Here is a 25,205-nt window from a genome sequence, read left to right on the forward strand (position 1 = left end):
TTTTAATAAAACGAGTTATTAAAAACAGATTGTAATCAAGTGTGTGTACAGTCCCTGGTTATTACGGCCCATATTGCTTGGTGATAAAAGTCCCTTATGGATTAATGAGACCTGTAATGCCCACGCTCTAGTCTCTACCATCCGGACCTGTTAGTGCTGCCTACATCCACCACCAGACACACGCTGGGCTGCACTCTCCTCTTCCTCCTCCACAGCCACGCGCGCAGCCTCTGGCGGTGCCGACCAGAGCCCAAGAAGTACAGGAGAGGATTGGCGCAGCAGTTCAAACTGACAGCAGGCTTCCACACCTTGAAGGAGATCATGACCACGTTCAGTGCATTGCAATCCTCGGGCATGTAGACCCTCACAAACAGGTAGACGGTGCGAGCAACGTGGTAAGGCACAAAACACACCACAAACAGGAGACACACAACTAGCAGGGTGTGCAGGGACTTTTTGCGCATACGCGATGTCCTGGCATTATAGATGCCAACTGCGGCCCTACAATAAAGCACCTTGATCATGGAGCAGTAACAGGTGATGACGACCAGGAATGGGATCAGAAACCCAGATATGGCTAGGAGTAGACCATAGGGGAAGTAGAGGTTAAATTGCCGCGGGTCTGTCATTTCAAAGCACACGGTCATGTTGTTAATTACGCCCGTGTGCGCAAAGACCAGCGTCGGTAAAATCTCTGCAGTGGCTACGATCCAAACCGAGGCCGTCGCACAGAGGGCCAGTTTTTTGGTCCTGAGGCGCACGGCGACGATGGGGAAGCACACTCCGATGAAACGGTGCACGCTGACACAGGTGAGGAACAACATGCTGCAGTAGAGGTTGACGAAAAAGAAAAACCTGACTGTTTTGCAGATGACGTTGCCAAAGGGCCACAGGTCGCCCATGGCATTGCTGATGATGAGAGGCGGTAAGGCCAGCACATAGAGGAGATCCGCCACGGCGAGGTTGGTCAGGTAGATGACCATGTTGCTCCAGCGACGCTTCTGGCCGCACACACACCAAAGCAGGGCACCGTTTAAAGCCAAGCCCAGCAGGAACACGAGGCTGTAGGACACGGGTAGAAGGATCCTTTGGTAGTAGGTATTCACTGGGCAGATTGGTAAATCCTCCATTCTAACTAAGTACATAGGCTATCAGTTTAGGTGTTCCGACAATTTGGAGGCCTGATCACTTTACTAAAAGTTGGACCAGTTCTCCTCATACCTCACCTGTCTGCATCTCACTGATGTATGACCAGTGCTTCTAAAAGAAAGAAAAAGATTAAAAAAAAAATGCAGGTGTTTGTTCAATTTATGCATGCCTCCTGTTCCCAGACCACACCTGTGTAATGCAAACCATTAAAGCGCCATATCTAGGAAGTGAGCAAACAGATTGGCACACTGTGAGGCGTTTCAAAAAGCCTGACATAATGGTGCCGAGATAGTGTAGTGTGCTATTGCCTTTTTCCCCGGAGAGGGAGAGAAAGAAGGCGTGCAGAGTAATCATTGCCGTGATTTAAACCGATTGCCAAGTTTTAAACGACACCGCTGTGACACGCGCTGTATAGAAGCGCGAGCACGCACGCTCAGCGTCCCATTGGCTGCGAGAATTTCTCCCAAGTCTGGTCTCTCTCCGGCTGCTCTCCGACTCAAAGTGTTCACTTCATCTCTGTCTGAGAGACTGAAAGCGAGAGAGAGGGAACAAGAGAGCTCATCATGCTGAGGAACGGCACACACAGGTTAGTGTCACATCCACCGACTGATCCTTCTCATAAATGCAGCAGGGCAACACTGTTTATTTAGGATTTTAAACGAGATGCTCCAGCACGCACTGCTCCGACATGCACTGATTGGTGATAAAATCCTGCGTGACGGACGGCACACTCTGAAGCTGGACAGAAATGAGCACAGGCTGTTGGGATAGGTTACTGAGGGCTTGTAGCATATTGCATATTTCTTGAGTTTTTTTTTTGTGTGTGTCTTAACTTGAGCGGTGTCCTTCCAGGAGCATGTACCAGGGACAGGAGGCGAGGCTGCGCGGCGGGAGTCTGGCTGTGGCTCGGGATAGGAAACACCTCGCTCTGTGCATTAATAACCAGGTAAGAGGCATCCAGGAGAGAGGGCAGGCTAGTGAACAGTCTATTACTTGATATGTCATTGCTGGGTACCTGGATGGTAGGCTATAGCCTAAATGTATCTACCTCTCTGGGAAAATATTGCTAAAGGAGGATGGTGTCTCTTTCCCGCGAGGGGACATTTCAGCAATGATGTAATTCACTTTCTGATCTTTTTTTAGGAGCAGCAGCAAGTTGGTGCTCATACTGCTCTTTCAGCAAAGACTCCCCTAAGGCAAAAGAAGAGAAGAAGCCCATAGACTTTGACAGCAAATTTAAGAGAAGTATGATTCTCAGCAGTATAACAACGCATATAGGCAACTATTCCCCAGTGGCTTAGCAGCTTGAGAGAGACCACATACTAGAAGTATCAGCACCATGGACAGTGAATCCTATACTGTATAACCCTTTGCAAAACTAAATCTCTCCCATCCATGCAGTAACCTTAACTGCCTCGAATCCTGCTCCCCTTATTCACCCTTTCCAGTTTGCACAGTCTGCTGAATGCAATATGGTTTGGGGGAAATTGCTTTTTTTCACGTTGGCTTTGGGCCACTTAAAGATTTTTTTGTCATGGCAGCTGCTGAAAAGGTCTCATTAATACTACATGTTGTACCTCGCGCTGCAAACAACTTTATAATCAGCAGGATATAGTGAAGGCATAGCTGAGCTGCCCTCGTCTTCAAGTTGAGACCAGAGCTCGTGTATGGGGATAATAGTTTTTGAAATAATCGCTTTCTTTAACGGAAGTATCTGGCGTTTTTCTTTTTTGTGCTTGGTTGAGCGTAGGTGCACAAGTTCACCTGGTTGTATTGAGCTTCTGAATATTTAATGCCACTGATGTAGTGTTGCGCATTATCGGTGGATGGGGATATTGAGCGTGTGAGCTCTGAAAGCTCTCTGTGCCAACACAGCTTCCGACTTACTCTGCAATATATTATGATGGTGCACCCCCCCCCCAACACACACACACCCACACACCTTGTTCATTTCATGTCCCCCCCCCCCCACACACACACACACACACACACACACACACACATCTTATTCATTGCATGTTCCCCTAAACTTTCTCATTTTGTCTCCAGATGTGTTCTAATCCGTTTCCACTGCACCACCTGACAGTTGAATTTCATTATCTCTTTCCCAAAATGACATTTTCAAATTGATCCAGCTTAACTCGGCGAGACGCCATGTCTCACACGGAGGAGGTTCATATCAGACTGCCGAGGAGGACACGAAAAAGCCTGCTGAATGACTAACCAGTAATTGGCGTGTGAAATATGAGTGAGGGTAGAAAATGCAGGTTATTGGATATGGAGGCTGCTCCACTCGCAGTGTCTGTGAGTGATTCATATTCATTCTCGAGGCTTGAACCCCCCGAGAAACACATCAATCTATCTAGCTATTACCCCATAATCAATGGGACAGCTGAATTTTACGGCCGCGGGCTCCGTGTTGTTAACCATTTTACACAGAGCTTATTTAAACAGCATGCCAACAAGGGTCACGTTTAATGGGGTTAATCAGAAAATACACAGCACCGGTGACGCTGTTGAACTCTTGCACCTTGAATCTTGAAATCGCTCTCATCAATATCACGCATGAAACCCGTTGTTGCTCTTAATCAGTCAAAATGCATAACAACACGAATGTCCCAGTTTGTCTATTCCTTTAAATTATCGTGTGGCTGTGCTCAATGGGAGCAGAAATCTAGCATACACAGGTTTCATTCAGATCCTGTGTCATAAAATAGGGCAGCAGCAGTTCGCCAACGCGACACAGATAGGCTACAGCATACTGTAATGTATAAAAAAAGATGTACATAGTGGGAGTGTGGTGCCAGGGAGGGGTGTCATATTTCAGAAGTGCATTATCGTCTCACCCCCAGTGGGACAGAGCTGTGCTGAGTGCTGTATGCGCCGGCTCACTCAAACGCTACGCGATTGAGCTGTAATATCCTGCGCAGGAGCGAGATGGGCCTGCACACTGACAGATAGGTGTCCCTCGACTCGCCATGGTCAAATGAGGGAGGGATGCTCTCTCTGTGTGTGTGTGTGTGTGTGTGTGTTTAATTTCTTATTTCTTATAAAATGCCATATAAATCCTTTCAAACATAGACAAAGACGCATGTGTATATGCACAGATGCACAAACACACACGCAAAAAAGTCCTGACAACATTGCAGTCGTAACCATTCTATTCCATTACCATATCTTGGAAGGTTGGTTGGGTTCCAATTTCCAATGAACTGTTACGCCTCTTCTTCCGTCTGACAGCTTCCTTGCCTCCCTCATTGTACACCCGGAATACTTTTTTTTCCCAACACGGCTCAACACTTATAGGGAGTAATCAGTACATCAAATGTGTCAGAAAATTAATCCACAACGATTTATCAAACTGAAAATTCAAGTATGAGCGCGTTCCAACTTCTCAAATGTAATGATTTGATGATGCTTTTGACTATTTTGATATCATTGTAAAATGAATACACTTAAGTTGTGGGCTGGTGTTGCTGGTTGCACAAAATAAGCACTTTAAGCACTTGTAGAATTTTCAAGAGTATGTGACTATAGTTTATTGACTCGTAGGGGAGCCATTCCTTTTGAAACATCCCTAGAAAACCTAAATATGCACTAAATCTTATATCCGAATGTGTGCATGATGTTCCTTATATACGCCTCGTCGGTCAGTTTACATTTACATCTTGTGTATCCAGACAAAATTTGAGCAAAAATTGCATAAAGGCATCCGTTTCCTCCAGTAATTTTACCCCGGAGCCAAAAGCACTGCAACAAAACAGCATTTCCAATCGTGTAATCACATGAGCACATCAGCAACACCTACATCTCTCAGCGGGTGGGTTTTTTTGTTCTCAGGGACTCAGGCGAAAAGAGTAAATGTTGACTTCCATGTTACTCCTTGCACGCACTGCGCATGTAAATTGATTTCCGATGTGGCAATTAATGAGCACCTCCACTGGTACAGCTCCTCTCCTGATTGGACATTTCCCCGTGTTGATCGGCAAGCTGAGCTGAGCAGTCTGATGCAGATGTTCCAGCGCATCACCAGGCTGAAATCAAATCGTGTGTGTGTGTGTGTGTGTGCTTACAACTGTGTGGGTATGTGTGCATACATGCCTGTTTGGTTCTCAATAAGAGACCATATTCATCTGAGGAGCACATCTTTCACACACCTAAAGGGAATGTGTTTGTGTGTGTGTGTGTGTGTGTCTGTGTGTGTGTGTGTGTGTGTGTGTGTGTGTGTGTGTGTGTGTGTGTGTGTGTGTGTGTGTGTGAGAGAATGTGTGTGTCTGTGCATGGGTGTGTGGATATTCAGCCAAGTCTGCCATCGATCTCTGTGACAGAACTAGGACTCTAGGAAATTATGATTTTAATAACTCGTAAATTAAAGGGCAGCAGACTTTCTTCTATGTGCTGTTGTTTCTCCTCCCCTCTTTTTCTTCCTTCTCTCATTTTTCAGTGACATGAGGCCTATTACTGTCCACTATCACCTTCCCTAGCCTTTCAGTCTATTGATTGTCCTGATTTCGCTATGGAAAATAATGTGATTAAGCTGTTTACATGCCCAGCAGAACAGGGTTCTGTTAATATCCTGGTTCTTTATGAAATCATGTATTCAGTTATTGATTGATGGTCACGTGTGCTATTAGGCTATAGGCTATAAGCAATGCGTGTCTTCAGCTGCAATTTGCTTGCTCCCTTGGACTTTCTTTGGCTCTCATATAACTTTTAGTAGGCTATGTTTTATCTGGTCCAGAGGCCCAAGACATTGGTTGATAATAACACACACAAGGTTGTTGCTGTAAAACATGTATATAAAGCAATTCTTGAAGGAATAGAAATAATTCATAATGAAATGTTAGCTGCTATAGTCCATGTTTTATTCATAGCAATAATAATGGTCTTAATGTTGGACCATTGTTCATGATAATGTCAGTATGACTGTGGCTTTAAATTGTAGATTTCTTTCATTGAACACAAATGTGTATTTCAGCATATAAAATGTAACTTTTTAGAATGTTATTTTAAAAACACATTCACTCATTTTCCCTCTCAAATTAAACACTACCATTGTCATTGGTCATGGATTCTTATTTTAGCTTCAGCACCTGGACAGAGTCTACGGTTGTTAAAGCGTGACACTTGTTGAAACCGTTATAATTTAAACCCTCTTTGGCCTTTTGCCTGGCATCCTGAACACTTAATCCCTGCTCACTGAGAGAAAAACCAAACACATTCAGAACTGTTGAAGTAATGCGAAAACAGAACATGCTGTCTGGACTGCATAATCTTGGATGGACACAAACACCCCCTATGTGTTGTGGAACATTTTGAAACCACAGTTTAAAACTGTGATAATATGCATTGTTTAGTTCGAGCAAATACTGCATGTAACTTTTGGTCAACGGGACAACATTCTTTAAAAAAAAAGGTATTTGCGCTTTCACACCAAAAATGAACAAACATGAACAAAAATACTCTCAGCTTACACCCTGTTGGCTAACTGGGATATTGAGTGAACACTTGAGATGGAGTGTGGAGCTGCTTTGCTGCTTCGGGAGCACATCCATCTGTCCAGTCCCATTTGAGCTTCATGGCAGTGGCCCCAGAGAGAGGTGCCTGGGCTCAGGCCTCGTCCCCCTGGCCTGCAGCTGCTGTCTGCCTGGCCGCTTGGCACCTGCAGAGCACACACATGCTGTTATGCATCAGCAACAGCCTAACTACACACCCACCCAGTTGTTTATCTTTCCCTACGACTATTTGTGTTTTGAGACTATGTATGCGCAGAGAACCCAGAGAAGCTGTTACTCTCGAGGTTAATAAACACATAACGGAAAGAAACCATAAAAAAGAGCAGTTTTTTTCTCCCCCCCGCTGCTCCGGCTTAGTTATGGAGCTATATACCAGACGAACAGTATGCGTGGGTGGATGATGTGATGCAATTACACATACAGGAAATGCTGCAAATAGCTCACTGTATCATATCGAGGCAAAGCTCCTCCCGTGTCATATCCTTGGCATGGAAAAAAAATTAAATAAAAAACTTGTTGACTTATCGGAGTGTTTTCGCCTTGCAGGATGAAGTGAAGAGGTATCATCGCTATTGCAACCACAGTGGAGGGCAAGCTGCTCCCAAAGTGGAGAGGTAAGACGCAAGACAGTATCCCCGAACAGAATCCTCTTTATTGTATTAAAAGCCCTTAATCTACAATGTGGATGGTAGACTGAACTGCTTTTCTCATTATTATAGCAGAAGCCGTCCTCGTAGGACTGAGGAAGAGGATGACAATAGCCCCCATCGCCGTGAGCAACGACAGCACCTGGAGATCAAGGCTATTGTGTGAGTAGTATCACCTGTGGCCCACTTATGTGTCTGTGTGATTTGTCTTGGAAAATATATGTTTCCTTCCTCCATTTTTAATACAATTTCCCATGAAGTGTCAGCGAACGTGCGTTACCTATGACCCCTTAAAGTGCATTATGTTTGTTGTGTTGGAGAGAGGGGGAGCAATTTGCGCGCGGCTATAACTCAATCTTCCGTCTGATAAGGTTTCAGCAGTCAGGGTCAGAGTGGACTCTTGAGTTCATGAACCCCGCGCAGACGGCCGTCAAGCACCATTTTACTTAAACACTGGCCCCACGCTTTTATAGGTGTAACAGAGAGAAGGACAACTCTCGCCTCAAGGCTTTCGTTTTCCCTGAAAGTCGAGGACAGAGAGAAAGAGATGGACAATGTTTCTGTGTGTGTGGAGTTAACATGATTGGGGTGTAGAAAGGTTAGAGACGGATAGGGGAGAGAATGAAGTGGAGCAGAGAACGGGGGGAATGGAGAGATAGAAGGAGAAAATAAAAGTGGAGAAAATAGGGATGGAGGAAGAAGAAGACGGTGGTGGTGGGGGGTGTATTGGTTTTTTTTGGATCTAGGAGTTATGGCTTCATTCAGTCTGTTCCATTTGGCTCAGCTGTCTCTCTGCTCCACTGGAGGTGAATGTGTTTCACCATCGGGTAATTGATCCAGCACTCCATCGTGGGCTGACTACAGGGATGAAAGGGAGTGGGAAGTGAGCGAGGGAGAGAGAGAGATCTGTGGAGTTTTGAGAACGGAGGGCGAGGTAGGTGGTGAGGGGTCAGGAGAGTATGTGGGCGAGAATTAAAGGGAGAATAAATAGGGGGAAAACGATGGTCAGGCTTAGAAATGAATGTATAAGATAGGAAAGCCCCAGCAGAAGAAATTATGAAGATGAGAGCGTAATGAGATATGGACATTGGGGTGACATCATGTTTTTATAATGGCAATGAGAAAGAATGATGACTAATTCTACAATAAACAACGTTATATTTCCTGTTATGCCTACCACAAGTATGTCCCACTAATTTGTGTGGGAAAAGCCAATTCTCTTCTTACAACTGTACATTTCCATTTCAAAGTTTTTTTTATTGATATTCTCACTGTTTATCAACAAAGAAATACTGGAGTTTATGTGACAATTAGACAATACCATAGTTTTATGTTTTGACCATCGGTTGGAATTCTTTCAACTATCTAATATCTAAAAAGGTTTTTCTTTACTAATTTTGTTTGGCTCTAAATACTACAGTACCCATGAGTCTTAGCTGCAATTGCAGTGGAATAGAAGCCAGGCAAAACCGCCTGAATCAATCCAAAATGTACCCAGAATCTGAAGGATAACGGTTTTAAATGGCTGGATTTGTGATCAGATTTAACAAAGCATATGTATTTGTTTCAAGCATTAATGCATGAGCATTTTATAATCACTAAAATGCTTCCTTGAAGTTGACTTAAATTGCTAATTTTATTTTTATATTAACAGACTTGCACCTTTTTTTAACCTTTAAAAAAAATCCAATAGCATGTTCCTCCTCTTTTTGTATTGATAATTTAACTCATTTCAGGCCCATCCAAACCTTGGAAAATCTCCCAACATTCAGTCCTTACAATGTTGTTGCAGTAAATAGATATGACTGACTCGCATTACTCCCTTCCACATGACAAATCCATATCTTCATCTAATGGACCGATCTGTGTATTTTGCCACTTATGTTCCCAGCATCCAGCGGGCCTGGCGTGCAAGCACGACCCGCAGGGGCAGCTGGCAGGAACAAGACAAGACCTGTAGCAGCCTTCCTTTGGGTGAGACGGAGCCTTCTGAGAGCCTCCCTGTGATGACCACCAATGGTTCTCCGGTAAGATGGCATGAAGAGAATGACGTAGACAAACAACTTTAAGTCATCGGCTGTGTAGTTAGTTAGTTAGTTAGTTAGTTAGTTTATTCGTCAAATGCACAACATAACAGGCAAGCAGTCATAGCTGGCAATGAAATTTTTGTGTTCCAAGCTCTCCTCAATAATGCAACAATAAAAAATTTAAAAATAGTATAGAGTATATAGAGTAAAAGAGTATCAACGTATAGTGCAATAAGAACCAAATTTTAGATAAAATAAACCTAGAATATATGTACAGTATATATACATATATATATGTATATAGTGTAGTGGTCGCTGGTGGGGATGCTTTTTTTCTGCAGTGGATGAAAGAAGAATGGGTGAGTGGATGTGTGAGTGGAAAGACCAATAAAGAAAAAGCAAAGGATGGAACGAGGGAGGGGTGTTTACCTCCAGTGTCATCTGGGGGGGGCAGCGGGGGGTCGTATTGTTGGAGGTGGATGGGATGCCAGCTGGCACCGTGCCCAGGTCTGTAATTAGGCGTTAATTAGGTACATTTTCAAAGCTGGTTGATTGATTAATGAAGTGCCTCTGCCCTTGTCCTCCCCCCGTCTCCCACCTCCTCACCCCTCTCTGTTCCCAAGGGAGCACGGCTGAGAATTAAACTGTGCTTACAGGGCATTGCAGCCAAACAAAAGCAAGGGGGAAAAACGACTGTATGAGCAGCAGATAAACAGTGAGAAGAAAAGAAGGGAGAAATAAATTATGTGTGTGTGTGTGTGTGTGTGTGTGTGTGTGTGTGTGTGTGTGTGTGTGTGTGTGTGTGTGTGTGTGTGTGTGTGTGTGTGTGTGTGTGTGTGTGTGTGTGTGTGTGTGTGTGTGTGTTGGGGGGCAAAGATAAGGCAATGAATGCCGAGATGCGGTAAGATGCCTTTAGATCGCCTGAGGTTCTAAGTGACAGACAAGGACATAGAGACACAAACAAACACATACGCACAGTCTGCTCTACAGTCTGTGTTGCCTTTCGCAGTGTAGTAATCCCACGGAGACACACTAGCTACCCGCGCACTCCTGCCCACGCTCTTTGCAGAGACTCGGCACAGAAAAATATGATGTCATGTATCCGTACTCGCTAGTGTGTGTGTGGGATGCATTCTCCCACTCTCCTCTAAAGCAAGATTCCCTGTGCAAACAGATGGGCTGGTATCCTGGTGAGACTGTGTGTGTGTGTGTGTGTGTGTGTGTGTGTGTGTGTGTGTGTGTGTGTGTGTGTGTGTGTGTGTGTGTGTGTGTGTGTGTGTGTGTGTGTGTGTTCTTTGTTTCTAGGTTGTTTGTTCTGCTTGAGAGAGTTTGTTGTTCATTAGCACAGCAGCAACTGTCTTCCTAATTAGAAAGTTACTATAACTTAAGAACCAAGATGATAAAGACACCCCCCCCCCACACACACACACACACACACACACACACACACACACACACACACACACTTCTTTTCTCTCCTCCATCTCTCCCCCTTTACATAATTTTTTGGGAAATATAAAACAATGTATTATATCTACAGTCCGGCCAATCCCAAACAACGCATTTGAAGTGCTATACAAAGTCTGCCAAATATGGCTTAACAGTCACTCAAAATCTTCAAAAACGAGCCATGTTTGTTTTGAGATTAAACATTTCGGTCTTCCAAACCCCCTTTAATTTTTTTCAGTTGGATTATGATTATTTATTTATTTATTGGACTCCTTTACCCTTTCCACTCCCTTGCATCACTCCTCTCGCCTTCGTCTGTCCTCATTCACATTGTATCACTCTCCTGTGGCTCTTGTGTTCTCCGAAGGACAGGCATTTATCAGCGTAAGGCCAGGGTGACACATTATTAGTGTGTGTGTGTGTGTGTGGGTGCACGAGGTTGGGGGTTCATGTGAGCTCAGGTGGGCTTGAAAGACCTTGCAACTGGCCTTTAGTGAGGGAGGAAGAAGGTCCAAACATATTTCATGCATATTTCATGAAACTGATATTGAGCTCTACACACACACACACACACACACACACACATGGATTCCCACATGCTGTCATATATAAGACACTTCAACACACAGTAGTTGTCTGCTATATAGAAAAACTCCTCAATCCAAACTCTCACTTTCTTAACACCTGCCAGAAATCACCTCTGTTCATATCAAAGCCAAGTTGTCTGCTTTGTTGGTTTGTGTCATGTGTACTGCATATGTTGTAGTTGCCCAGCGATGGTGGGCTCAAGCCAGTAGTCTTAACCCAAGACCTAAATTAATTATTTATACACAGAGGGGCCAGGCCCTACATGTCTTGCTTTTGTCCTGCCTGGTCCGTTGATAGTAAATCAATAGGTCTGACTGTTCTGAACACGCTCCAGCTGTATTCTGGCTAACATGTGGAGACTGCTGTGTAACTGATTATGTAAGATGTTGGGTTGCACCCAAAATGTAAAAGTAATAGCATGGAAAGTATGTGGGCATTTGAAAACCACAACTTCTCAGCAGCTGGCAAAGTATCAAAAAATAACGCTAAAAGAACCCATCAGATAGGGTCTTTGTGTTTATTGTTTTATTATTGGCTTGGAGTGAGAAGACTGATTCCACTTTCATTCCTGTTAATATGAAGCTACAGCACAGAGACAGTTAGCTTGGCTTGGCATACAAACAGGAAACAAATAATACAATGGTATGGTAAAATGGTTGCAAAATCCCTTTGCTTCCAGTCTTTATGCTAAGCTAACCATCTGTAGTTTCATACTTAGCGTAGACATAAGAACGTTATTGATATGCTCTACATCTGACTCCCTTTACCAAAACCTAAAATACAGTTATTTAGCAACACAACATGTTTAAAGCATACTACTGAATGCTAAATGTATAATAGTGAAAGCCATGCTTCTACACTACCTCGAGATTAGACTAAATACTGTGCATGTCCATTTATCCAGGCAAATCTGATAAAGTAATGCAGATGCAAATGTATTCTTGGAAATAGAGGAGAGGTCTAATAAATAAAGACCTGCAAGCTGTAATGGCGGGTTTTTCAGGGATGCTTTTAGCATAAACGTAGATTATTGTTTGGCAGCTTGTGCAATTTGCTCCATATTTAGCTTTGAAACTGTGCCTCCAATGTGAATGTGTGCATTAAGTGTGCATTTGCATGTGAGCGTCCGTATGTCCTGACTTTGATGCCTGAGTGGATCCCCGTGATTCACAGCTGAGTGAGCCCCTCCGGCATGGTTCGCTGACTTGTTTCATTCAGAGACACAAACCGGTGATCAAAGTCAGAGTGCTGAGATGAGGATGAAGATGAAATGCTTGGATGCTGTGCCTGTCTTTGCAAAAAAAAAACTAACGCGGCCACCGGGCTGCCTGATCACTAATGAAATGATTTCAGTGATGGATAGTTAAGAGAAAGAGAGAGCTGAGTGTGAAACATAGATAAAAACACATTACATCATCTACGCTCAGGCTGTTTGTGTGTGTGTGTGTGTGTGTGTGTGTGTGTGTGTGTGTGTGTGTGTGTGTGTGTGTGTGTGTGTGTTTGTCGATGGCTGTGTTTGTTTGCTAACAGTGTTTGTGGCAATTGATCCGGTTCTATCTCGGTGACATGTTTGCACCCCCTCCCCCACCCCCCCTCCTTATCTCAGGCCGAGGCAGAGGGGAAAGTGTTAGTGTAAGCATTCCTGCAGCCTGCTTGGGAGATCATTCTCTCATCTCTCACTGCCAAGAATATCACTAGGCGAAGTGATGGCTTCATCCATTCCTCCACCTCTACCCCCCTTAATCCATTTTTCCCACCCTCATTCTATGTCATCCCTCGCTTTTCCCTCCCATTGCCTTTTGACACACACACACACACGCACGCACGCTTGCACGCACGCACACACACACACACACACACACACACACACACACACACACACACACACACCAGTCGCCCATTTCTGTAGACGGATGCTAACAGATAACTTGTTTTATTGGTGTCAGTTGGTGTCTCATTGGAAATAAATTTATATACCCCCGGCCCGGAGTTGACATCGATCGGGCTTAACTCATATAATAGCCATGACATTTGCCTATTAGCTTATTTACTGTCAAAACAGGCCCAAGCTCCGCTAGCTTCTTGAAAGACTGTAAGTCCTGCATTTGTATCCATTAGGGGGAGAAATGAGATGGCTGGTGCAAAATATAGACTCCGGAGTAATATTCTATTCAGTTCACAGACATGGACTCCCACATTTAGAAGTTAACACTCATCATGTAGAAACTCAACTCATTTGTTGTAATGTACATTTCATAGATTTCCGGGGACTTTATTCCACCCTGCTGCACACGCTTGTATACTAGAGACTTCTCTACTCCCATTGTCCCAGTTTTGCTAAATATATTGTATCCTATTTTAGGGACATGTCTCCTTGTTTTTGTTTTCTAATAGGCTCCTCTTACTTTAGTTTGCTTCTGTTGCTGCTGTCTCCATGTATGGTAGTGCAAACAATATGATGTTTCCCTGTCGAAGTCCAAATATTATACATTTTCTCAGCGCCGATTCCATCAGTACAAACAGAGAAGCCTGCCATACCGCTACTGTGTTGCTCCGAGCTTCTCTTTGTTAACCCGTCCACTGAAAAGCAGTTGCCCAATAATAGCTTATAGCAAACTGAATGCAAAAGGAAATACTTGTTTTTTTCAAAAACTAAACAAAGAGTAGATTGGTGAGCATGACAGGACTGTTTGAGGTAGTGTAAATGTGCATTGTGCATGTGAGCCATTACAGCCCCCACCTCAATGTTCTTTCCCTGCCTTTGGTTGTTCACACTGTACATGCCCCCAGCTATTTCTCTGGGAACTCTGAAATTACTTTTAATAACACATTACTATTTGTGAGCTTTCAGGATTGTGAGAATATACATAGACATAGTATATATGCCTCAGCACGCACGCAATCTTATACTCAGGAAGTGATGCTCCGAAATAGCCATTGATTTTGTGAAAGGGAAGTTATCTTAGAGATTTATCGTGGCTATGTAGTAGAGAGGGTAAATGAGGAGAGAAGAGAGCTCATGTCTGCAGCAAGGTAGAGAGAGAACAATGAATGGCTTCAAAGCCGAGAGGAGGAGGAGGTGAGAGGAACATGGGGAAGACGCGGTAGATTTTGGAGTGATTATGAGGATAATAACTCTGCATTAGAGTCCCCATTTGTGTGGGTGTGTGAGATGGAGTGAGTGCGCAGGTGCAGGTATATGTCTGTCAAAGTGTCTCTTATTTCTTCTCCGTTGCTGTCTCAAACCGAACCGCACTAAAGATTCATGTGGCCCATTATGTCTCTTGGTGTCTGCATAAGTACCCACGCTTAAATGCCCACATCAGCTCATGTATACAAATATAAACACACCACACGGTCTTCAGTGGCACATTAAGACCGTCTTGTGACCCGCACAAAGAAAGGGACAAAATCAATAAAAGCTGTTTACGCAAATGGGAGAAGAGATGGATTTGGAAAAGGAGAAGAGGGGCAAGATGGATCTTGATGGAGGCATGCTGGTGGGAAAGACGGGGTTAATGTGGGGTGGAAAAAAGGGCGTGCGACATCTCAGCTCATTTTAAGTCGTCTCACTTTGTGGCATTTACTGTTGTTTTTTTGCGAGCACCGGGGTCCTGAATCACTTGATTGGTTATTTACAGGCAGGCTGTGTGCGGCATCCCAAATGAGAGCGATAGTTTACTGGTGTATGGGGATTTGATTTGGAGGCGGTAGCTCACTGCAAAACTCCCCCCTGAGCTTCTAAATGGTTATTTATCTAGAAAAAACAACGCCATTTAGCTGACATTACTTAAACACAACAAGCACATAGAGCCGCATGCATGCTCCCAATATGGCCCTCGTGCAGACATGGGATGTGACACACATGTACGCGCGCACACACTATAACGAAAGATAAATCTGCTGTAGGCGTCTCCCGAACCATCTGCAGCAGTAATGGCAATCTGGTACCTAAGGCTATATGCTGCACTGTTCTATTACAACACACACTTCTCTTCTCTCTCTCTCTCTCTCTCTCTCTCTCTCTCTCTCTCTCTCTCTCTCTCTCTCTCTCTCTCTGATCTGCAGCCTCAAGTTCTGCTGTCATCCGTTCCATCTCTTTCAGTCTCCTTCTTTCTCACCCCCACTCACTCCCTTCTTATTCTTACGCAGAAGGCTTGTCCCCTGTCTTTAGCCCATTTGGTAGGCATATAGGCTCAGTCCTCATGGAGAGCAGCGAGGCTTCCATAATGAGTTCCCTGGAGGAGAGTGGAGTAGCTAAAGAGCAGAGTATGGGAGTAAGGGAGGGAGAGGAAGAGTTGAGGGGTTGATCTCCCTCTTCTCTGACCTGCCTCGGTTAGGAATCCTCTGCAATAATCCCCCCTCCCCCAATACACTACACCGCCTTCTCTCTTTGAGCATTGTCTCTTCGCTCCTCTCTCCCTTGATCAGCCATTTACCATTACTGTCCACTGTGCGGATCAGAGGCATGGTAACCCCATTCTGACAGCATCCCTGCTGTGTGTACAGCCCAACCGGTGGGCGGACGGAAATTTAAAATTGGTAGCGGTGTAGTTTTATCTCATACGACGAGGTTGCAGGCGGGTCCCTGAGGTTTTCATTAATGCGTCTGTCCCGATCGGATCATTGGCACCTTGCCTTTGCACCACCAAGCCACAAAACCGCAGTCCTTAACGAGAGGAAGTCTATTGTCAGCCACAGAGCTCATTTGAAGTTAGTCCTCACCCCCCCTCTTTCTAAAATGACCTCTCTTCAGTCAAAATCATCAACAGTTTAGTCCTCTTTCCGTGGATCATAACAAGGGTAAGTAGCAAGGAGTGATGAGCCGGTCAATGACTGTTAAACTAAAGGCACCTCCCTGATATCATAAAGTCCAGGCGGTGACAGCTAGCCACTGATTGTGTCATTAGTCTGTTCCCTAACAGAGAGGGGCAAGCAGTCCTGCACTGTAAAACTTTTTACCACAAATTTACAGTATTTTACTGGCAGCAGCTTCGCCAGTAAAATACTGTTTAATTACAGTAAGCATACTGTTTTTAAAAACTATGGTATTTTACTGTAAATAGACATACAGTCTCTTACTGTATTATTTAAATTTACAGTATTTTACTGGCAGCAGATTCGCCAGTAAACTACTGTTTATTTACAGTAAGCATACTGTGTTTTAATTTACAGTATTTTACTGGCAGCAGATTCGCCAGTAAACTACTGTTTATTTACAGTAAGCATACTGTATTTTAATTTACAGTATTATACTGGCAGCAGATTCGCCAGTAAACTACTGTTTATTTACAGTAAGCATACTGTATTTTAATTTACAGTATTTTACTGGCAGCAGATTCGCCAGTAAACTACTGTTTATTTACAGCAAACATACTGTATTTTACTTTACAGTATTATACTGGCAGCAGATTCACCAGTAAGCTTCAAATTCCATCTTATAGGTACGATCAAATAAACAATCAGTCTTAAATAACAATGGAAAAAGAGAAAATAATCAATTTAATTAACTATTTATTTTGCAGTCACAAAATATAAGACTTTACATATATTCTAAAGAATGTGCCCCACCTTTTAACAGCTGCAACCTTACATTCATGTACTTATAATAATTCAAATCAGATCGACACACATGCACTCAATCAGTATACAGTATAAGCAACAACATTTTAACTCAACATTTCCATATGTATGAATATCCTAACAGAAGTCAAATACTAGTCAAACAGTTAAAGAAACATATATACAAACTGTAATGTAACCCCACCCAAAACTCACACGTAAAATAAATCAATCAAATCAAAAAATACAATACAGATAGATAGATAGATTGATTGATTCTTTTAAAACACTTTCAGTTTTATGGAGGGGCAAGGTCTAACCATTCAATTACATCTGTTTGGACCCAAACGCTGGTTGTTCATTTAAAGCTGCAGTGTGTAGAATATTGGGTTTCATTTCCTAGCAGATCTTGTAGAAAATAATTATAATATCCATAAGTACGGTTAATTTAGTGCATAATAGCTGATTTTTTATTTATTTAGAATTATTATTTTTTTCCTTAGAAAGGGTCTCATATATGTCCATTATTGTTTAAAATATAGAATTGTTCTTGTCCTTGAAGGCCACTGTAGCTTCTGTTATTATTCTAAAGGGTTGGGGTTACCCAGGTAACCCCAACTTTAGAATAATAACAGAAGCTACAGTGGCCTTCAAGGACAAGAACGATTCTACATTTTAAACAATGCACCTGATGACATTCCAACTATGACACTTTCAAGATGGCGGCACTAGGCCTTGGTCCAAAATATGCAGAAATATGGACATATATGAGACCCTTTCTAAGGGAAAAAATAATAATAAAAAAAAAAAATCAGCTATTATGCACTAAATTAAATGTACTTATGGATATTATAATTACTTTCTACAAAATCTGCTAGGAAATAAAACCCAAAATTCTACACACTGCAGGTTTAAGAAAACAGTGCCTAAATATGATGGTTCTCAATTGATATAAAAAACAAAAAAATTACATTACATTATTACACCCCTCAGGACTATGATACATACCAAAACACAACGCTGACCAAATGCTCCATATTAAAACAAACTGGGATGAGACTGATATAAAAGCAAGAGGCAAGATCAAGGCACCATGTTAGGATGAAATAAATAAGTAAAAGTATGTCCCAACGTATGTGCCTACTGCATCCTAACTAGATTATTTTTATGGTCAGATGTGTATAATAGAAAAAAGAAAGACAATGTGATTTGGAATGCAGGGCTATGCTGTGGATTCAGTAGAGCTACATTGGTCAGCTGCAGCCACCTGTGTTTATGTTTTGTGTGTGTTTGTGTATTGCCTCGCTTCCACCGAGCAGAGCGGGTCGGGTCGGGGCCGTTCAGTCCGCTTATTTTGGCTTTTCATTTTCCAAAAGTTGGGTAGGATCCCAAAAGAAGCGCACTGGTAGGGCGGGGTATAGGCTTCTTCTTGTCATACACTATTGATTAACTGTTTATTTTATTGTATTGTATTATATTGAATTTTTTAAAGTGTATTTTATATATTTTTGTAAAAGTGTAATATATATATAACCTTGTTTTCACTTTTAGCACTCCCCTCCCCCTTCCCCTTCAGGCTGCACTTGAACATAAGAATTTTGTTCTTAATTTGCTTGCCTGGGTAAATAAAGGTTAAATAAAATAAATAGGCTGGACTGCGATAGCCGCCGCCAGAATATGGGTCAAACTATCGTGCCGTGGAACAACTGTGGTCAAGCCAGCGTTCTCTTGTTTTTGCTTGGCCAAACCAGCCGCTTCTATATTCATTCCCCCGTGTTGTGAGCAGCCACCTGTGTTTGTGTTTTGTGTGTATTGCCTCGTTTCCACTGAGCAGAGCGGGTCAGGTCAGAGCGGTTCAATCCGCTTATTGTGGCTTTTCATTTGCTAAAAGTTGGGTATGGTCCCAAAAGATGCGCGCCTAACCGCTTTAAGCCGCTCCCATTTTCGGTACCCCTCCATTGGGGTACCACCCTTTTCGGCACCCTTTTCGGACATACTAAAAATGGGAGCAGTTCAGAGCGGTTTAGCGGACCAAGACGCTCTGACCCGACCCGCTCTGCTCGGTGGAAACGAGGCATTAGAGTGTGTGTGTGTGTGTGTGTGTATGTCCGTCCATGTGAGTGTGAGGGTGTTAACGAGACAAAGATTAGACAAAGTCCCACTTGAAATCAACGAGCTTCTTGATGAGTGACGAAACCTGGGGTTGACGGTGGAGGATTTTTTCTGGACCATCTTTCCAGTTTTTTTGCTAGGCGCCTGGCCATGGTATGCCTTTGATCCCCTCTCCGGATTGATCCCAAAGCAGATCCTAAATGACAATACAAACAGAAATACAGTATATGTATAAGTTTAAAAAATGTATCATACTATTTAATTTTTTTTTAAGATTATCTTTGGAGCATTTTTGCTTTTATCAGATAGGTTTGGAGGGACAGAGTTGAAGTGTGGCAGAGAGGGGAAGACATGCAAAGAACAACCCGGGCTGGATTCTAACCCGGGTCTGCTGCGGGTTCTGGGCACGGGGGGCGACGCTCTGACCACTGCCCCACAAATCATACTGTTTTAACCAATATACAGTATTAATACTTTCCAAAGGAAATAAACAACAAAGCTGCCAATAATCCAGAAATGTCCATAAATAATAATCTCTTAAAAACAATATTTAAAGCCTAACTTAATCATTAATTTGATAGTTTTCTCCTGCATTTTTTAAATGTCCAGGGCAATGATGCAAGGGCACCAGAAGTGCCCTTGCATCACCCAAAGATAAACTAGCATGGCTTACAATAAACTGAGTAGAAGCACTACTGCTAATGCGACTTATTTTACTATTGTTTATAGTTAACCAAATCAAATAGCATAGTATTTGTCATGTATAATTCAAATGTAACAGGTGGTGTCCTCCACACAGTCAAATGCTTAAAAGTTAAAATAGAAATATTGAAAAGTGTAAAACGTGTAAATAAGATTCTAGTTCTAGTGCTCATTCTGCAAGTGGGGGCTAGTACTCGTAGTATGAGCATTAGCACCAGTCATGTTACACAGTACTAGGAGTAGCAGCAGTATTATTGTTAGCCAATGCTGCTTGTAGTAGGACGACAACAGCAGTTTTAGCTATGCACATTCTAAGCTTGGAGCACTTGTAAGTAAATGTCAATCCAGGTGTGCGATGTGTGGAAAGTCTCCTACCTCTGAATGAATTCCTGCGTGCAAGCTGCATTTTCCTGGTACTGCAGGTTGAAATTGTAGTATGCAGAAAAGAGGACAGCAAGCCCCAGCACAAAGGACGATCCTTTGCTTACTACATGGCCCTCAATGCTCATGCACCACCGCTGGTCAGTCAGTGAAGTTGGACCTAAAATAATATGAATAGTTATTAGAAATGGCAACAAAATGATTCACTGTACATTCACTTGAATTAATGGTATATTCATTAGTTTTATCTATGGCATTTTGGCTTAACCCAACCAATTAAAACCCAGACAACAGCAATAAATAAGTTTAAGTATTGTTTGTCATAGGTCAATCCCCTATATCCACAACTTTGGCTAATGCAAAAAAGGTAGAAATGTTGTCAAAAAGCCCAAATTAAAGGATATTTCCTTATTAAAAAAAGCTGTTTCTTAATTGAAGAAAACAGTGCCTAAATATGATGGTTCTCAATTTGATTTAAAAAAATAAATAATAATAATTACATAACATTTTTATTTTTTTTACTTTATCTGTTATTTAATTCATTATTTTATTTATTTAGTTTTAATTATTTGTTTAAGATATAACGGCTATTTATAATAATAATTTAATTTGTTTTAATTTTGGTTGATCATTATAATGAATTCAAAAAGGCAAGGTATGCTTATTAGCTTTATTTTGACCATTTGTCTCATTTGTGGTCTTAGACTGCCATCTTGAGGCAAAACACTAGAATTGCCACGGGGTAAATTTGACCTTTTAGTGGGTGTAGCTATACAGCGAAACCTGGTGGTTCTAGCTTAGTGTTTTAAGTACATTTCCCCCCCCCCCACAGACTACATACCAAGCACAATTAAATTGTGTGCTTTATAGTCCAGAGCTGTAGGCCTACCCTCCAATCCACTTCGCGAGCGGGACAATACCAAGAGAGCCAAGTTAATATTAGGGATGTGAACGACTTATTAAGATCGCGAGTCAACAAATCAATCGAATTACTTTGCCCCTTTTTTTTCTTCCCACAGCAGAGGTTGAGATGCAGAAAATAAAAATGTTGAACCCTGCCTCTAGTGTTCTCTCATTGATGATGGCGTTGTCGCTACACAATCTGAGGAACGTGCACGATATGAGGAGCGCATGCGCAGAACAGCCACCATCTTGGATAGCCCGGTATGGCTACACCAGTTGTTCATATGTGTAGGCCTATACAGTAATACTTTACTGCAGCGCTTTCTAAGACAGTCGCCTAGGCAACGCATGTTTTGCGTGTATGACTATATCGGGGTTAGTTGCCTGCATACCCGTGACTTCTGTCTGCTCATCCAAGCCTTCAGCCTGCTCACTGACACACTCTTCCTGAATATTTGCTCCCATTTCTAAAGAGAGACCTCTCACTGCACTTTTTTTGTGATTTCTTGACAAATGTGACGAAAATGTAGACAACAGTGAATATTTTATCACAGTTTGTAAATGGACATGAAACTGACCTACCCTCTCTAATATGACTCTTCAAATGAGAGGATACATTCGAAATGCTGTAACACTTGACGGTGCAGAAATCCACATGACATGCTATGCTAGTTTCATGGCCAACAAAATGACTAGATGGCCTCTTAAGGCCAGGACACACCAGCCCGATAATCGCCGTCGTCAAAAAAAAAGACGAATCTGTTTGGTGTGTGCCGTGACGTCGGCCGACGTAGAGGTCGTCGGGCTTGTTTTGAGCCTGTCGGCCGCCGACTGAACATGTTCAATCGGCGGCCGACCGTCTTTCATTTGGAGCAATTTGATTGGTGGAGTACTTGCGAATCAGTGAAGCCCGGAAGTGAGGCGGGTAGCACAAACAGCTAACAACAGCTAGCCATCGTTTTAATGTGTTTGTTCGTTTCGTTTTGAGAGTACTCACATGCATCAACCCTTGTTGACTGCTCGACACTCTCTGCTAAAAATTGTGCTCTTATGGTCCATAAATATAAATACGTATTTCTATCTATGTTTATGCTCTAGAGAGATGTCCAATCATTTCCGGCTTTCGTATTTTTTCGGGCCACAATACAGATTAGCGCCGCCTGCTGTTGTGGAGACATTACGTCCCGCGAGTGTACGGAAAATAAACAGTCGTCTCGGTGTGTTCTTTGTCCGCGACGGGAAGACTGGAGCTTCCTGAAACGGCCGACTCCATTTTTTGCGTAGTCGGAACATGTCGGACTGGTGTGTCCTGGCCTTTATCTTTACCTGGGTGATTCCTATATACATCATGGGTTTTGAAAACTGTTATGTTTCTGAATGTACAATTACAATTAGGTAGGGCACATCTGAAGGACAAGTAAGGGAAACTCCTGTGAATTTTCATATGCCTCACAAATGCAAATTTAGTGTCACTGTCATGACCACAGAGTTGACAATGGAACATTGTGTTAGATAAATGATCAGATAGCAAAAAATAAATAAAAAAATAAAGGTTTGATGGCTAAAGTTAGTTCAAGAAGAAAAGCTGAGCCAATTTGAGACCAGAGCTTGCTACTAGGGGTGTGAACGTTTACAAAAATGTCTAAACATGTACGGAATTTGTTTCGTGTACACGGTTAACAGTGACGTCATTGTCCTCGTGCGCCCGCCGTCTTGTAGGCGCGCGCGCACACACACACACATACGCGTTCGTTCGCCTGTAAACCCACAGTTGACATGAACCACGCTCGTTTTTATATACTTTCTATGGTTTACACAGCTCTTATAATAGGTCCATGGCACACACATACACGTTCGCCTGTCATGTGTTTGCCGTCATTATCGCGCTTCATTAATTTCCTGATTAATATAGCCTATACGTGTATGCAGGTTGAACAGGTGTTATAAAGTTCGGGCTACTTACGAGCGTAGTTCACGTCAACCGGGTAACTTTAATCTTTAGGTTATCTTTCATCACTCGTGGCTGTGAGTCGAGCCCCAGCACCGCGACTCCCCGTGTGTGTTTGTGTGTGTGTGCGCCGATACACTCACTCACACACACTCGCCAAGGGACAGACAGATTCGGCAGACTAGCTTTTATCATCCCCACCATTTATCATCAGTTTATTAGTGATGTAAAATCAATCAATGCGTGTCTCCAGAACATAATTTGAAAAAAAGAATTTTAAATTTGAAGATTTTTTTTTAAACGGTTTTAGTTTATTGATTTTTCCTAAACGGTTATGATTTACTAAACGGTTACGTGCACACCCCTACTTGCTACAGAACATTTCCCAAGTAGATAGGCTACATGTTCGTTAGCATAAAAAAAGCCTGTATTAGCTAGTTAATTTTAGCAGAAACAAGGAGAAAATCTGAGGTTCAGCATTAGCATGAGGATTTTCAATACCTTTTTAGTATGTGTAGCTCGTGCTTCAAAATTCAAAATGTGTGTATGAAGTAGGCTAACTGTTAGTGGTTGTGATCGGTAGGCTGGCTAGCTCATGCTACCTAGCTCTGCTAAGTGAGCAGTTGCAATCACTTTTCTTGCAAAAAAAAACAAATACTAAAAAAATACACTTGATGTTCAAGGCTTGCAGGCAATACAGAGATTTAAACTTACATGAATGTCGATTTGTCGATGAATCACGGGTCTGTCCTCTTGACACAGCTACGCTGCTCCAATGTGCTTTGTTCCGAACAGACTGACACCGACTGATGCCGTGCGACAGTCCCTGTTCGAAAACCCCGCAGAGAAAAATGATAAAAAAAAAAAAACTAACGGTCTCCTTATTTCTTCGGTCCTGGCCAGTGGTAGTTCCAGAAACACAATACAACACAAGAATAGACACAAATAAAATCCTGGGATAGTCTTAAGTGAAACCATAGACTATAGGCTTTATAATAAGAGTGAAATGAGTTGTCTTAAAATGGACTAGAGAAAAATTGCCGCCTAAATATTTCAAATTTTAATTCCCGCCTCTTCCTTTATTTTCCCGTCATGCACTGCTTTTTACAGAAAATACCTGTAAACTGCAACATTCTCAGATATTGCTGTAAAATTATTATTTTCTCCCAAAATGCATTGCAATTTACAGTATGATCTTGTAGAACATCAATACAGTATGATACTGTAGGATTTTAGCTGTAAATTTACATCAAAGGTTTACAGTGTGTACAATGAACTGCTAGTAAACATGCTCTCTGACGCATTGTTTTTGGTGGCACATGCAGGATTCCCCATTCTCTGTCTCTAGTTATCAATCTATCTTCTCCTGCTTATGTACGTCTGCATACCCTTCTATTTGTCTATTGCTAAGGCCTACTTAAGAACTTGCAAGCGATTATGCGGAATATGCATTCAATTGAGTAGTTGACAAACGGATTCCATTCTGTAGCAACCCAATGATCTCTATCTTGTTAACGAGTTGCTTCGTCTTTGTCTTTCATTTTTATTTTTATTTTGGCATTGAAGGCATTTTCTCTAGTCATTGTCAAAGCCCACAGCTATAGAAGATTTGTGAGGCGCTACAGGCCTGTAGCTGCAAAGATCAATCAATTCTCGGTCTATGTTTTCAAGACTATTGGCGCTGGCTCTGAATAACTGACCTTGTGAGATTTAGGCCAGATTCTTCAAATCTAACCTACCACCCGGCTATGTTGAAGGGAGAGTGTCCCTGTGTGTCTTTGTATGCAAGTGTGCATTTGTAGTATTAGATAAGTGTTAGGTATGCCAGTAGAGCCTCCGGAGATGTCCCCCGGGTGGATTTCTAACATGCATGTTTGATCTCCGTCTGCCCCTTCAAGTGTCTTTTGGATCTGTGAGTCGGGGATGAAGGGAGGAATATTTGTCTTCTTTTTTTGACGCACACAATGGGTATCGGTTCTTTACCGCTTCACAAAGGAAAGAGCATAACACATATAAAGAATGGCTGAATGACAGGCCTTCCTCCAATGCAGTCCATGTGTGTGTATAAACTTAGTGTTGTCAGATGTGAGTTTGCTTTAGTGTGTTGGGGAAATCTTCTTCCCAGCCAAAAGCCTTTGCTTTGAAGTTGTGCTTTTGTCTATTATAGATTGTTGAATCTTTGAAGCCACTGTGAAAGTATTTGCATATGCATTTACATAAA

General features: G+C 42.4%; 2 protein-coding genes across 2 annotated transcripts in view; one reads left to right on the forward strand and one right to left on the reverse strand.

The window, feature by feature from the left end:
- Positions 1-134: 134 nt before the first annotated feature.
- On the reverse strand, positions 135-1,130 carry LOC307248399 (P2Y purinoceptor 3-like; the record flags this gene model as incomplete). The annotated part of the gene is made up of 1 exon (XM_080024797.1): positions 135-1,130. The coding sequence occupies one exon, from the start codon at positions 1,128-1,130 to the stop codon at positions 135-137; it is 996 nt and encodes a 331-aa protein (XP_079880923.1).
- A 582-nt stretch (positions 1,131-1,712) lies between these two features.
- schip1 (schwannomin interacting protein 1) overlaps positions 1,713-25,205 on the forward strand; it is a gene marked incomplete at its 5' end in the record, with an annotated part of 226,041 nt that continues 202,548 nt past the window's right edge. The window contains 5 exons of the mRNA XM_080053917.1: positions 1,713-1,735; positions 2,002-2,095; positions 7,212-7,279; positions 7,388-7,474; positions 9,204-9,339. Coding sequence (XP_079910043.1) covers positions 1,713-1,735; positions 2,002-2,095; positions 7,212-7,279; positions 7,388-7,474; positions 9,204-9,339 — 408 coding nt within the window. The remainder of the gene's footprint in view (positions 1,736-2,001; positions 2,096-7,211; positions 7,280-7,387; positions 7,475-9,203; positions 9,340-25,205) is intronic.

This window comes from Ammodytes marinus (genome assembly GCF_949987685.1).
Source record: "Ammodytes marinus genome assembly, chromosome: 3".
Taxonomy (NCBI): domain Eukaryota; kingdom Metazoa; phylum Chordata; class Actinopteri; order Uranoscopiformes; family Ammodytidae; genus Ammodytes; species Ammodytes marinus.